A 16,155-nucleotide genomic window follows, 5' to 3' on the forward strand; every position below is an offset into this window, starting at 1 on the left:
CAATAGCAGCTAAAGGAGAGCAGGTGATAAAAACAGATGCAAAAGTAAGAAGGTACAGAAAAAGGTGGCACAAGGAAGAAGTTAGGAAGAATGAGGGAGAGAATTAGGCAAAGAAAATCAATCCCTTCAGCAGCAAGGCCAAACATCATTCATAGTCATTCACCATGAAACTCACTCAGGCATTATGAAAAGAGCTGAATGCCAAGTTGCCAAATCCCCTATTATTTAATTAGGACATTTGTGTTTGTTTGAAGATCCAGCTTTTGTATTTTAATGATTATGTGATCACCCTAGATTTAATTTTTTAAAAGGGCATTTCTAGCCTTCACCATAGTGCAGATTTATAAGAGAACATGATGTTGGGTTGCTCATAAACAAGAATACAAGTGAAAGGAACAATAATTCCCCTCAACTTTCTTTTTTTTCAGATTAACTTATGGTCTGGATTTCTGATTTTAAAAGCCATTAATCACAGGCAAACAGTCTTTTAAAAACATGCAACTTCTGCTGCCACAAATAAACCCTAAAATTCTCATGTTTTAGCATGTTTGCCTTGAACATTTGACACTGTCTCTCTAACATCCTTGGAAATTACTAACTGTTGTCTGAAGCTGTCAATAGCCCAAGAGAAACTCTGATTTGAATGAAACCTTAAGAAAACAAAACCAGAATGGCACAGTTCCATGACATCATCTGAGAATCACTGACAGGCATGTTGCTACCCCTCACCAAAAAGATTTTGTATTTATCCAAAGATTAAGCAGCAATGCCATCATTCCTCTCTACATCAACAGTTGGGTGTCATTTAGCAAGGCAGGAACAGTGTGTCAGATGCCATGAAACCAGAGCCAGCTGGGCAAAAGCTGCATCTTATGTAAACAGTGCCAGCAGTGATGGAGCTGCAACCAGGAGTCAGCCCTCTCCTTGCAGCACACATATTTTTATCTCTTTGCAACTGAATCCCAGCCACTTTCCTCAGCTTCAACCATCCAGCAATAACGTGTTTATGTTCACATCCCAATTAATGAATCCACTACAGGGAACTAGCAACAAATGGAAAAAATATGCTCACATTAGTACTTCTATGGCAGTGACTAATTAATTAGGCTTTTCCAGAGCTACTCTGCTGGCCAAAAGCCAGTGGTGAGTCTCTGTTCCCACTGAGCTTTTTTCTGAGCACTGGGATTTGTTTTCCTCATTCTGAACTAAATTGTCATAGATTTTGGAATACCACACAAAAGCTGGTTTTCGTTTGAAAAATGGAAAATAACTTTTGGTAAATATTTAATACTCTTCTATAGTGCTTTTGTCCATACATACCCACACAATAATTGTTGAAACATTTGAGTTCTAGTTTCTTTTCACTATCTAAATATAAACTAACAACACCTAGGAAACCAAGGCTGCTGAATTAACTAAATATAAACTAACAACACCTAGGAAACCAAGGCTGCTGAATTAACTTGCTTTTCTGACATATAATGAAAAAACCTAATTATACTCCTCAAACAGGTACACTGTTTGTTACAGTAAACATTTCTACAAACAAACCTTACCTGAAAAAGCAAGAAAGAATGCAAAGTAGTATTGCTTTAGGTTTGTATAGTGCAAAAAAGTATTGAGAGAAACTCAGAACCTGACCCAGGCACAGACTGAACTGGAGGTAGCTTTGCCCTTCACTCATCTGGGTGTAGGGGAAAACCTTTTAGTGCTAAATAGAAGCTTTATAAGAAGACAGAGGCATTCCATGAAGCCAGACAAAACTATGTAGTTGTACTTTACATGTAGAAATTTTTGAGATTAACAAAAAATCACATTCCAGTTATAACTCACAGGAGGTGAACATAAAAGGCTATAACAAATTTTAGCACAAGCTGTTAGTTTTCAAATACAATCCTGACAAAAAGAAGTCTGATCTCATAAGGACATTCCTTTCATAAACTGTTCTTATTCACCTAAAATCATCTGGGAATTACCAAGGAAATTTGCTGTCTGTAGGCATATTCATCAGTTCAGTTATGATTTATAGACTGTGCATAATATAAAGATTTGACTCATAAGCAGACTTTTGAAAACATCAGTCAATATTTAGATTTTTTAAAAAATCAAAGGTAAAAAATTTTAGACTAATCTGGCCATGTCCAAAAGCATTCTTCCTCTTTCCCTCTCAATACAGAGCACAGCCAATCCATCATAGCAATCATTCCTGGAACTCTCTGAGGGGATGCAGATCTTTGCAGATTTTGATGATATCAACAGGTTTCAGACTACCTGTATCTACAAACCAAACCTCAAGTGGTCAAACTTTGAGTATCCCAAGTATCAAGTATCCCAACATTATTTAAATATGTACTGAATACAAGAGCTGAGCAGCTGCAAAGCATGGACATGTGAAATGGCTTGATATTTTTTTGTCTTGTAAGGCCAGTACCAGTTTGCCTCTAAAAATCAACTAATGTTCTGGTATTCCTGATGTATCAACCACAAACCAACAAATATTACTGAACATTTCCATCAGTTTCTTGACACTTACCCTTCCATATCTGTTAGCATAGGACCCTGTAAGCAAGGAATGGAAAATGATGATTGTCTCATCCAAATCCCAAATGAATACTCTCTGTAAAAAGAGAATCAAATCAATGTGTTCCTTTGGGAAGCTAATACTTGAAATGGAAAGTTAAAATTTGAATCAGTAAGCACAAATATGGGAAAATTGTACTGATATGGTAGCAGTTAAAACCATAGCTTCCCTACCATTTATTTTCAAAACCAACAGGTTGGGGTTTTTTTCCCAGGGTAGGGTAATACAATCTGTTAGCTTTTTACTACTATTGCTATTATATCAAATCCTTCTACTGGAATAGAATTATAGTATAGTCAAATATACACAGAAAATGAAACTGTGAAATGCAATTTTTGAAGCTTGATGTGAGATAGAAACTGAAATAAACAAAGAGAAGCATCTGAAAATTAAATCTTCTGGGTTGGAATTCTGTGTTTCCACAAGTCTTACAAAACAAAAGTCTTACAAAAATTCATGTAAGTGCCCTTGAAAATTACCTCTAAAAACAAAACAAAGCAGATTGCTGCTAAGCACTTTATTTCCCTTAACTTATGTTAATTTTAATGCATTTTAGTCATCTGAAGAACAAAAACTATAAGCTTGGATGATGTGTGCATAAAATTTATGGCATCAGTAAATAATTCTTTTGCTTAGAGACAATGGAAAATATGTGTTTTAAATTTGTCCTCTGACCACACACAAAATGATAACTTAATGAAAAATAAAGTGTTCAAATACAAACATTTTAAATCCTGGTGATATTGTATTTCCCATGATGACAAATGGGGTAAGCTTCTGGAAAGGAAAAGTAATGCAGTGTGGACACTCATAGCTGTGGTGTGTCATTGGAGATGTGTTCTCAACACAATCCATGGGCCACTGGGAGGAATGTGAGCAGGGCATGGGAGAACAAACCCCACTATTGTGCTAGGAGTGTCTCTTGTCCAAATGAAAACCTGTCTTTGACTTGGGAAAAGATTGCTCCTTTTTTTTTCCTTTTGGTTTGTTTTGGTTTGTTTGTTTGTTTGCTTTGTTTAATCAAAAGGAGAAAGAAACACAAAGTATTTTTCCAAGGAAGTAGAAGCTCTTCCTGAAGAAGGTTCTTTGGAAGAAAAATCCTGTTTCCTATGCAAATACTGTTAGGAAAGAGGGAGTTTCAATGCCACTTTATTTTTGATACAGAAATAACACTTCTTTGTGCAAAATAACAATAAAAATAAAGTTCTGCAACAGGCCAAAGACATTTAATATATAGTACCTCCAGATCAGAGTCAGGTGGTGGTGAAGGATTATTGTTTCTTCTGCCACGTCCACGTGATTTCCCATCTGAGCTACGGCGCAATCTGTCTGAATCTGAATCTTTAATGGGGGTTGATGGACTGTGGATTGTACTGTATTCTGTCACAGTAAAGAAAGAACACTTTTACCCTCCAGTTCAATGTTCAGAATGTTCACCTTACTTGCTTACACCAAACCAAGTCCTAACTAAAATAATTAAATATAAAACAGTAAGTGGTCATGTTGCTCTATAAATTAATTCAATCTATCTCAAATTATATGTATAAAGAGTGATAAACGATTTCAGTAAATGCCTATAAAAGACTTAGGAGATAAAAACTTCATTGCTTCATTCCTTCAGTTATTACAAGATTAGGTAAACAATTTTAAGGGATAGCAGTTTTTCACAAAACAACATTAATTTAACTCTAGCTTTTCAAACTTATACACCCTAAATGCTTTAAAATAACTGTCATGGTGATGGGTAAGAAAAATCCAACCAGATGTGAAAAAAACCCAGACATATATAAATTGAAAAATTTTCCAAATTACCTGGCTGGAGACTCTTTTAGATTGCCACATTTGAGCCAGAAGAATAGAATTATTCCAAAATATAGCATAAACCAGAACATTTATTTTTCTATGGTAATTTAAATAATTAAGTGTTAAATATGCATCAACTATGAAGATGATATTTCTAGTACTTTTCAAAGGCCTAATCATCACTGAACACTTCCAATGAGTACCTTCAAGACAGGATACAAATCTTTACAAACGGTATTGCATGCTAATTATTATGGTCCAGCAACATTTATTTATAAGAATATTTACTGGTTTTGAACAGGTGCAAAAAGAATGATGATTCATGTAGTTAAGAACAGCAGAGTTTTTCTGAAAACATGCAAGTTTAAAGATATTTTGCTACTTTTAACATCTATAGACTCCATCATAGTGAATGCTTGTACATTAACAAAGCATACACTGAGCATCAGTTTTCCTTCCCATTAATTTATTTAGCAGTACCACGGTCCTTAGAAATGGAACAACACATTTTTAAATCTCTTTTGAATACTTCCTCTCATAGTCTGAATTTCAGAAATTTATTTTGATGGTCACCATGATGTCTTTTGTTTTTCCTAAAAACACTACTTTAGTGAAGGCAGCTGCAATTGTCATGTTTCTCAATTTCACTGCTCAGTTAATATTAACTACTCTTTAGAGTTCAGTAGATACAAAATTTTTCATTTGAATCTGCCTAGACCACAACATTCCAGCTTGAACAGACAGGTATACTTCTCACACAAGGGATTCTCTCTCCTAGGAAAACATCCTGTTGAGGTCAAAGGTTAAATTAAGGAGGAGACCCTGGACATCTGTGTAACACCACATATGCACAATTACTCTAAATAACAACAGTTACTTGTGCTGGATGAAAAGAAAAGGTCTTGAAATTCTCATGCTCAGCCTTCAAATCTACACTTATTGAGAATTAGCATCACTTACACATTTCACCTTACATATTTACCTAAATATTTCAGACATCACCAAACAAAGCAGATCAAGTTAAGATGTAACTCAAAGTTAAGCAGAGAATCTTCTGAAAACATTTGACCTATACTAAACCCCCATAAAATAAACAGACCAGAATTTCTTCAGTGGGTGTATTGGTGATATGATGTTCTAAACATGTACTTCAAAACTTAGATGTAATGAAAAATTACTTTTTTTAATTGACTAATTTAAATTTCAGCTGCTTTTGGTCTCTGACACTGTTTTTAGGAGTTTGGCTTTAGTTCTCAGCTTTAGAAATTTTTCTTACAGACATGCTATGCCTAAAAGTATTAAACTTGCTGGAGCAATACTAAAACAAGTAGGGAACAGGTGAGATGGAAAGAGTATAAACAAAACTCCATGACAAATAAACAAACAAGGAAACCTAAACGAGTGAGGACACAGAGCAGAGCATGGTGGGGGCAGGGAAGAAAATCTGTCTGTAAGAGGCATCGAGCTCTCCATCTTTGCAACACTTTCACTTATGAATACTTCATTCAAAATTTTAAACACAGGGCTGCAAGTTTGGGTGGAAGATCATTTCCATTTCCTCTTCCCAAGTAATCTGGGAAATTGCAGAAATCTGGTGCATCTGGATGCACCAGACTCTCACCTGGCAGAAAGACTCCCAACCCCACCTCAGGACCCCTTCTTGGGGCTGCTGTACTTCCATCATTCCCAAGAAAGATTTGTCTGTCCTGCTCTCATGGATCTCTCCAGGAAATCTCTGCTGCTTGGACAGCTGCATCATCAGAACATACAACTTTAGCATTCATTACAACAGTAGAAGTTTAATCTGTTAAAGTGGGGGAAAAATTATTCCCTTCACTGTACCTGCATGCAAGTGAAGACTTTTTACAGATCCCCTTTGTGGTTAGATTAACCCTTCCCTGTCAATCTTCTTTGCTAGGCTCTGATTCTTATTCTCTACAGTCTCACCAAACTGGACAAAAAAATGCAAAGCAAAATCAAGCAAAGCTTGACTTCCTGAATATTCTGCAGGCTGCCCTCCCCTGGACACCAATTGGCCAGAAAAAATTTGCATTTTCTACAGTATTTCCATAAATATTAGTTTGGACATTCCTAGATCATCCTATGAGGAAGAAGTGACATTGACCTGGTTGTTTCTTGAAGACTTGGCCAAACCTTGCAAATGACTGAACAAGCAACCGTGCTAATACCTGCAACTTCTGAGCCTGCTGAGGAGATCAGTGTTACAAACAGTGTGACAGACAGCAGTCACCAGTGGGGGAAAACATGACATTGGGTGCAAGAAACTTCTTCCATGTACGTGAAGGGAAGCCTCTGTGTGCATGGCTGTGTCACCAGCTCAGTGTCCAATGGTCACTCTCAGGGCCTCATAAGGAAACCCAGTTAAAGAATTCAGCGCCCACCTGAGCCCTGAGCCTCGACAAGCCCAGCCCTGACAAATTATGGAGAAAGAAAAACAACAGTGGCTGAGGGTGCTCTGTGTGCCACTAATATCTGGAGTACTGAGAGGGCTCTGCAGGGAAAGGTAGAGCCTGGAAGAAGCTGCCAACATTCCCTGTCCCACATTTGTGCAGTTCATCATTCCTGCCTAAATGTATACCTCACACCTGCTCCTATTCAGATCACATCTCCATTTTTTGAGTTCTCATCCCGTCTCCAAAGGCCTCACAGCCCCTCTCAGCATGGTGTCATCTACATATTTAATAGGCAAACACATTCTGTTCCGTCACATAATGATTAATGAAAATGTGGCCTGGTGCTAGGCCCAAGGCAGACACTGAGGAATGCTGCTGCAGCTCTCACTGACTTCTCTCTGGACATGATTTCCTAAACAGCTTTTTGTCCTTCTGCTGTAATTCCTGCCAAACTGCCTTAGCCTAGCTTGCTTTTAAAATTAAGCAAAGTTTAAGTGAAGTGAAAAGATTTAACTGCCAGGGGCATCAAAAGACTTGCTGAAGTCAATTTACATAGCCACAAATCATGTTATCACTATGCTCATTACTCTGTAATCATTGCTAAGAGAAGGTTAATTTGTTCAACTTCAGCTGACTTCACCAGACATACTTTAATACTAGCCAAGTGAAATGATGATTTTTCTAAAGCACTGAATTCAATTTTATCCTGTCCTTGAGCATTACAAATCCAAGTAAGTGCAGGAGAAAACCCTGCCCTCCCCCTAATCATGAGCAGAGAAGAGGGTGAGGATCAGATCTGTTGCCTGTCCAACACAAAAGCAAGATCACCAAAGGGAGCTGGCAGCAGCCTGGTTAAACACAAGGATTACAGATAAAAGCTATGAGATTTGTACACATTTTGCAAAAAAAACCCCATGCCAGCCTCCCAAAATCTCGCTCAAGAGGGGCCTGAAGATATTCCTGGAAGTGAAGCATTCGGGGTGCTACAGCTGCACCACATTAGCAAGTTGGATCTGTGGGATCAGGCAAGTGATGGCAATGACATCAGGCTCTGCTGGCTGTTTCTGAGAGGTTATTTCAGTGCAAGTGCATTCTGACCCAATCTCCTGGGCACCCTCAGGAGGGGCTGGAGCAATTTAGGAATTGTTCTGGAGGACACCTTCCAGGTTAGCTTTGACTGGAAGGACTCCACTTGGGTGCCCTAGGACTGCTCTGCTGAGCAAAAGCTTCACACCAAAAAAGACCCTACTCAAAATTAAAATGCTAATGCAGGCACACCCTAAACACACAAACAACAGCAGGTCTGGAAATCCCCTGAGACAAAAATATCTGGGATCTGGAAAAGTGCTCAGGGCAAATCTTACACCAGCCTAGCCTGTCCCTGATGCTCCTGAGGTGCCTGCTGATGGCCCTGCAGCAGGCTAGGTACAGCCTGGTGGATCCATCAGTCTAGTCCATCAGACTAGAGCCAGTGGAGTGGCTCTGTGTTGCAATGCCTTCACAAATTTGTATTAATAGCAACAGTTAATACAAATTTGAATTAATAGCAACTGTAGCAACAGTTATTCTTCTGCATCCATGGACATACACATCATTTTAGATCTCTCTGCTACAGCAACTCTCTGTGCTTTGCTCCAGGCAGACACTAAATGTTATAGCTTACTCCTGCTTCACCTTCTTCTGAACCAAATATAAATGAAGAGTGGGTCTTTAACACTTATCCAAATAAGTGTGAAAGACCCACTCTTGACTTCTACAGTCAGTCAGAAAGAAAACATTTAAAGCCCAGATTCTGCAAATATCTTGTCTTCCAGGTGTGACTGGCACTGCTTCTGACCTGGTAGCAGCCCCTGTAGCGTACAGTGACATCAAGCCTGACAAAAACATAACTGTGAGCAATGAAATATGTTTACATTCTGGCCTAACTAGAATACATGAACCACACTATATCAGACTTTCCTCTGTGCTTCAAGGCACCATAATACTGCAATTTGACACAAGAGTTCATCAGCTCATACCTCCCTTTATAAATCACTCTGGGCAGTGTTGATGGTTTTGTCACACAGGACAATTTTCCGTCATCTCAAAAATAAAACCACCTTGATTATTTATGAACAGACAGTACAGCTGCAGAGACAGCATTTGCAGCACCATATTCTGTAATTCATTTCTGTTTGTTATGAAAATCCCCCCCAGTAATAGCTGCACTTTCTTACTGTTGATTTAGATGGACAGCATTAGTGTTCAGTGACAAATCTGGGGCAAACTGGCTATGAAAAAAAAAATCAAAATCAAGTGTGTCTCTAGGTAAATCCAGCTGGTGTGTGTGTGGGTAGAGCTTTTGCTGCTGACAAAGGCATTGCAAATTTATCAGACTTTTTCCCTACTACTCTGAAAGGTTATGCAAAAAAGAGTAAACACACATTATCAAAGTAAACATATCTCATGTCATAATGTAAATTACATGCATGAGGTGGGTCCAGGGTATTTAGTACAGTCAAATGTCTCTACAAGTAGCTATGTACAAAAAATTTTACATTTAGATTGTGCCCAGATTATTGGCTTCCCCTTAAATCTTATACTTCATTTTGCCAGTGTTATTTCAACTCCTGTGTACCAGAATAAAAATACAAGATTCAAGTAATTTGAATATGTCAGTCTCCCACTATGATTTTCTTACTTTTGCATAATTAAAGTTTCCTTTTGCATAAATAAAACAAAACACAAATTCCATGAGCACCTATACAAACTTCTACTTGCATACAACTGGACCAGGATTAAACAATGCAGCAGAATCAAGTGTATTTGTTGATGTTCTTTTTTTTACTTGTCTATAAAAAAATAATACTGTATTAGCAGTAAGTAAAAGCACAAAGTAAATATTGCAAGAAATACAATAATGCCTGCTGGCAGGATCACAGAAGTATATCTCTAGTGCTGTTTTGACAAAATGTCAAAATCTTCACTTGAAAAACAAATTTAATGTTTGTATATTGAGAATTAAGAGCATGCTATTATAAACTTGACAGAAGCTCTCAACAGACTGTTAAAAATGGTGGCAAAAATGACTATTTATTTCAAGGCCTGGTTGAGGTTTTGATTTAGGATTGCATATTTAAAACAATGACAAAATATCATATATAGCAGCAATTATAAACTATATATGACCACAACTGAGAGTGGTCCAGATTTTTGTTCTCCAGCATTCTTTGTTGAAAAAAAAACATGAAGCAATCCATAATGGGCCAGTAGTACCTGTATCCTTGCTAGTTATTTCTTCCTGACTCATTAGTTCAGTTTTCAAACAATTTGAAATCATTGTTACTTTTAATCCCACCAAAACCACAGATAAGCCTCCCAGGAGAACAATCATTATGAGAAAAGCAAAACCAGTACTGCACTTTGCCATTCACTACCATATCAAATTTAATTCCTGTCTTAACAGAATTTTCTGTGATTTTCCTTCTTTGTATAATATATCCTCTAGATATACTCTTCATTTATATTTATGAAAAAGAACAAACATTAGAATACCAGAAATGTACTGCAAATATAGCTGCATTTCTTTCCATATAGGAAAGAAAAGTTGTCTATATAAACTATTTACTCTCTTTCACTTTTCTGTCTCTAATTCATTGTTACGAAACACGATAAGAAGAAACTTAAAAGTTTCTGTAAAAAAAAAAAAGAAAACTTCTGTAAAAACTTCTGTAAAAAAACTTCTGTAAAAGTTGCTTTCCCTTCTGTAACACTAAAGATGATATAGTACTCAAGGAAAAAGAAGTTTAGTCTTTAATAGCAAAATAGCGGCCCATGTCTGAGACCAAGTTTTGCTGGCTGGCACAGCCCTTGTGAGGTTTTTAATCTGCATTGTGAAGTATGTGAGTAATATGAAAAAAACCCTAAACCTTCCAGTAATATATTAAACACACTTATTACAGAAACCAAGAAAAATGAAAGAGATTGAGTCTCAAGAACAATGCAAGCCTCTCTTGTGAGAAACGCTGTTTAATAAATTATAAATACATCATCATATGAAATAGAAGGATAAATTCAGCCTTCCTGACTGAATGAAAAAAAAATATTGCACAAATCAAGAACTTTTATTACCATTTGTGATGATGGAGTTGAAATATTGCAAGAGAAAATTATTCTGGCTTTAGAAAAGGTAGATTTTTCTATATTAACTCCTAGAAATATATGAATGTTACACTAAGAATTTTTGAGCATCAGGGTAGGCATAGTGGATGGGGGCATAACTCCATCTCTCCAGGGTAAGTTTCAACATCGGCAAACAGATGGAAACTAAGTAAGAAAGCATAAAAAGAACAGACATCCACACAGTACTAATTCATCCCCAGTCTCCAGTGATCTGGTGCATCAAGAATTCCTTGTTGTCTCTGTAAATTTAATATTTGAGCTTGTCAAAGTTATGCTTGATCTGGCATAAACTTTTTGCATCCCCAACATCCTGCAGCAAAGAGCTGCACAGCTTACCTACATGAAACATAAAGAAATACTGCTTTTGTTCACTCTTAACCTATTTCAATGAATTTAAATATTGGAAGGGAGAACAAATATTTGCTCATTTATCTACTTCTATTCCATAATTTTAATTCTTATTACTTCTCTTAGATACTACAGTTTAGACAAAAAAATCAGCAACTTTCTGATTACATCACTAACAAAAATACAGGCTTTTGTTCACAAGAAAATAACATTAATTTCTATATCTGATTTATGGATACAAAGACTATAAACATCTGGGCAATGAATGATTTTATCCCAACTGTGGTACAAGAAAGTTTCAAATCCTGAAAGCAAAGAGAAAGAAAAAACACTGAGCATGGAAAATCCCGGGTTTTTCTGCAAGAATTCCTGCATGTTCTGGATTGCATGGCAAAAACTTTCAAATTTAACTAGTAACTGAGGAAAATCATAAAAGGATTACTTTATATTTGGACAAGGAATTAAACATATTTGAAGTGAAATTATCTGAGATTTCTGAGTCAGCAAAACTCTACTAAAAATGTCACAGGAGCACATAATTACTTTCTCCCTTTCACATTTTTCTTACCAGACTCTTCTGTTTCACTTATTGGCCCAAATTCATAGAAATCACCTATGTCTGTCAAATTATTCTGGCGCCTCTGTAAAGTCTGAAGGCTGTTCTGTGCTTGTCCTGGCATAATTCATAACCACATGGATTACATGTTTTTTTAAAATATAGACGATGTCTAAGGATAGACAGCTGCACTTCAGCAGCTGGAGCCCATCCTACTAAATGCAATGGCTCTGCACTGCTCCCCACCATCCCTCATATGAAGCATTCCAGTTGTGGTAAAGAATCAGCAGCCTAACTTGAGCAGATGTGCCAAAACAGCCTACAGAAATTTTACTAATTGTAATAAAAATTTGTTTAATTTGCTCTTTTGTTTTGTGTTTTTGATGCAACTATGAATTTCCTTCTTTTGAATATGCCTTCCACTTGTCCCCACTCCACCGGCATTCCCTTCCTACACGTTGATCCCTCTTTTCTTTGAGCCCAGCCTTGCTTTGTCCTCCAAGCAGACTGTGTATGAGCTCAACTGAGGGTGAGCAATAAACCTCAACAAGAAAAAAGCACAACCATTTACAATGTCCAAGGAGAAATGGCAAGCACAGCACTGGATTTACTGATGGTTCCTTCCTTCCTTTCTACCAGCATTGAAGGTGAGGCAGCAGAAGATTCTTACCTAATTTCTCCTTAGGAAGCCAGCACTGGTATATCAGCCACTTTTAACTCTTTTCATACCACTGGAGAGGCTTTGTCATCTCAGGAGTAAGACTGTTGTTAAACTGAACTCTAACTAGAAGTGTTCATCTCTCTCCAGGCAATCCAGAAGGAGCCTAAATGGCCTTGATCCTAACCTAACTGTGTAAAGACAAAACTGACTAAAGAAAAATGGAGAAATTTGGCTCTAGACGTTCTACTGATTGCCACCACACTGATGGAGATGACTTTCATCAGTTCCTTCTAATAGAGAGGTCTACACCAGGTACTTTCCTAAATGCGCCTCTGCCTCTGGTAGAGGCAGCCAGCCCATGATAACGCCATAGCTACATTGAGTTGTGATTTGCAAACTGCTGGAAGGAACATTTTCAGAACAGTTAAATCAGTAATGTTAATGTCTTGGGAAAAGAAATTGAAGTCCCAGCAATGCCAGAGGAGGTGTGCACACGTCTGAAAAGGGGCTGAGCAAGCAGTGGTAGGGCATCCATGGGTGTACAGCTTTCAATACATGAAATAACAAATTAGAAGAAGGATTTGGTGCAGAACTCATCCATGAGAAAGCTGACGAAATTCTTTCAAATTTTTAGACAAAACTGTCATAATAAGGATATGGAAGATGTGAGGGAGAAAAGAAAGACTTCTTATAAAGGAACTGAGAAAAGTTCTGTTCAGAATTATAGAGCACAGAAAACTATTTAAATAGGAGGACAGCCTTTAAGTCACTAAGTTTGAGCTTGGGAAGAATATAGCTCCTCTCTTCATACGCACATTTACTTTAGCTTTTAGGAAGTAAATGCTATAGTAAAGATCAATTAGAAAAATACATGCAAAGATTTTGCAAAAGATCCAGACACAGATGATACAATGATTCATATTTAGTATCTTGATAACAGCTAAAACTTGATCACCATAGGGTTTTGGACTAAGAGGAACTTAACTGCTTCCAACTTAAAGAGAAAAGCAAACAAAATCACAAGAAAACAAAACCGAAAAACATTTAAAAGTGAAAAGCAGGATAATTATGCAGACACCAATATGCATCCACATCTAAATGCCACAGACCCCAATAAGCACACATATATTTAGAAAGATTCCTTTCTCAAATACAGTGAACACACATGACCTTGTGTATATATAAATGTACACACCAGCTGTATTTTCTTCCCTACTTGCAGTAAATGTCTCAAAAAAGACGACACTGTATAACATTTTCTTCGGGTGCACACTCATGCAGAAAAGCAACAGAGGCCTAGCAAATGATAGTAAAATTTAGCATTGCACGTAGAAGATGAGTCCCATCAAGTGCTTCAAGAGAACTAACACCAACCTCATCCCAAAGAAGCCCGAAACAAAACCACCTGATACCACTGCCAAATCATAACTGCTTCTTCCTGCATCACTAAGAAACACATCTGCAACCTTGGACTTTCTCTCTCACAGACTTCATACTTCTGCCATCTACTAATGACTGACATGCTTGATCTGTTAAAAAGATGGATTTTAACATTTTTTTAAATAATGAGAAGAGTATTTTTCACCCCTCATTTCCAAAAACAGCTGAAGAAGTTTGGCATAAATGTTCGAAAAGTATCTCAACTAGTAAAGGACTGCCAAATTCCACCAAGAAAGGTAAAATGACTGGGAAAAAGAATAAGCTACTGAAAATCTTTTCTTAAGATGGAAACACTTGTGCAATTTCAACTCTCCATTGCAAGCATTATTATGTCCTCTGAAATGAAGAACTCGAAAGCTCTCTTTCAAGTAGAGAGTTGGGTTATGGTTTGAAGGCCTCTTGATTTCAGTTTTATTTAAGAAAAATCAAAGGGTTTTATCTTAATGAATACAGAGCTTAAAAGCACCAGGTTCTTGTTTACTGTAAAGACTTATCCATACCCTGCAATTTTTAACACACTTTACAAATAAATACAAACAACTTGTATTCCAGATAAGCTTTAAAACTGTTACCAATCTTCCTTTTTCTTTGCTCTATTTTCTGTTAAAATCTGTCCAAGATATGCCACAGGCTCAGGATTAAGAAATAATAATAAAAAAAAATCAACAGCTACACAAAAAAAAATCCAATTCAATCCCCTTTCAACTTACAAAAACGTGCCTCATAGGGACCATAAAATCCATGTAATTACCTGCTGCAGGATCTGTAACTGCTTGACTGGTGATGCCAGATGGTGGTTCTTGAAGCTGGTATGTTGCATTTGTGGAGGGTGTCGTAGGGCTGGTGTTGCTGTTTGTCATGTAATGTGAAGGGTATGGTGAGCTATTATAATACTGTGCATATTGGCCCTGGCCAAAACTGGGATAAGAGGGATATTCCTGCAAGACAAAAAAGCAACTGAGCAGTCCATCAAAGTTTTGCTACTTTTCAGTATAAATTCCAAAATATAACTACAAACACATGTCAGACTTTGAGCACTTTGAGACTTTCCTGGACTAGATGCTGTAGGACCTAAAACTGTGAGGCAGTAAAAAAAATCTAAATTACACATAATTTAGTATGTCTTCTCATACAAGCAGTTTATTAGACACACTGCTGAAGATGTGTGAATAAGAACAGCAACCTCTGACAATTAGCTCTAAGACGACAGATTGAAGAAAAACATTTATAAACTTTAGTTTAACTCGAAAGATGACAATTTCTTTCAACAAGCTATTTGAGAGCTACATTTTTTCAGCAGATGAGAATTCTAAGTTTGCCAAAGTTTGCTGAACTCTTATTTACAAATTTACCTGCTGTGAACTATTAAATCCAGTAGAATTTGTGAGTGAATTATTTCCTGCATATATTCCTGATGATGTTGTAAAACTGCTGCCTGAAATGAAAGGAAAAATTACGTGAATTACTAAAATAAAGTATTGGAAAATAACTTGTATCACACAATTATATCATAACATTATGGCATATTTGTAATATTTCCCATATGTTGACCAATTCAGCTCTACAACATGTTAATACTTAGAAAGTGATAATTCATAGCTCTTACATTCTGTGTTTCATTATTACAATAAAAAAATCCCCTTGAAATTTAGACTGGAACTTTGGACCCACCTCGGGTCTGATTGAAAATTCAGCTATCGCACCCCTCTGAATAGCACCCAGCACTGTGGAAGTAATGAGGGTTTCCCTACTTCTTTTTTTCCCTTTTATTTTTTTTTTTTTTTTTTTTGTTGAACAATAAGGGCAAACCTTGTCCCAAGAGACACCACCTCTTCTCATGAAGCCTGGTGGCTCTGTTTCTCCTGCCACCCTTGAGAGCTGTGTCCTCTCCCCTCCCCAAGCCTCAATCCCTGACAGGAGCTGCAAAAGCCATAACTCCCTGCTCCAAACAGCTCAGTCCCACTGCAAAGCCATTAGGACTCACTAATCGATCGGAGACAGCCTTGGGCTGCAAACCTTTCCTCTTTTGACAGAGTGTACTGGGCATGACACAAGAGAAAAAAAGTACCACTCTGAAAAGAGAGACCCAAGATGGAATTTAGCCCAGAGACTGAATTACTGCCTTCATCTCCCTCCTCCAGCTTTCACGAGCCACCAAAACAGACAGATGGGGCTCTCGTTTAATACCCAA

General features: G+C 37.3%; 1 protein-coding gene across 1 annotated transcript in view; it reads right to left on the bottom strand.

Annotated features, from left to right (window-relative positions):
• The window catches only part of EYA1 (EYA transcriptional coactivator and phosphatase 1), a 145,310-nt gene that overhangs the window by 41,615 nt on the left and 87,540 nt on the right, over window positions 1–16,155 (bottom strand). The window contains exons 8-11 of the mRNA XM_050970882.1: window positions 15,317–15,399; window positions 14,716–14,902; window positions 3,822–3,961; window positions 2,534–2,617 (exon numbers count right to left, since the gene is read on the bottom strand). Of these exons, the coding sequence (XP_050826839.1) occupies window positions 2,534–2,617; window positions 3,822–3,961; window positions 14,716–14,902; window positions 15,317–15,399 (494 nt within the window). The remainder of the gene's footprint in view (window positions 1–2,533; window positions 2,618–3,821; window positions 3,962–14,715; window positions 14,903–15,316; window positions 15,400–16,155) is intronic.

Source organism: Serinus canaria, chromosome 2 (assembly GCF_022539315.1).
Source record: "Serinus canaria isolate serCan28SL12 chromosome 2, serCan2020, whole genome shotgun sequence".
NCBI classification, from domain to species: Eukaryota; Metazoa; Chordata; class Aves; order Passeriformes; family Fringillidae; genus Serinus; species Serinus canaria.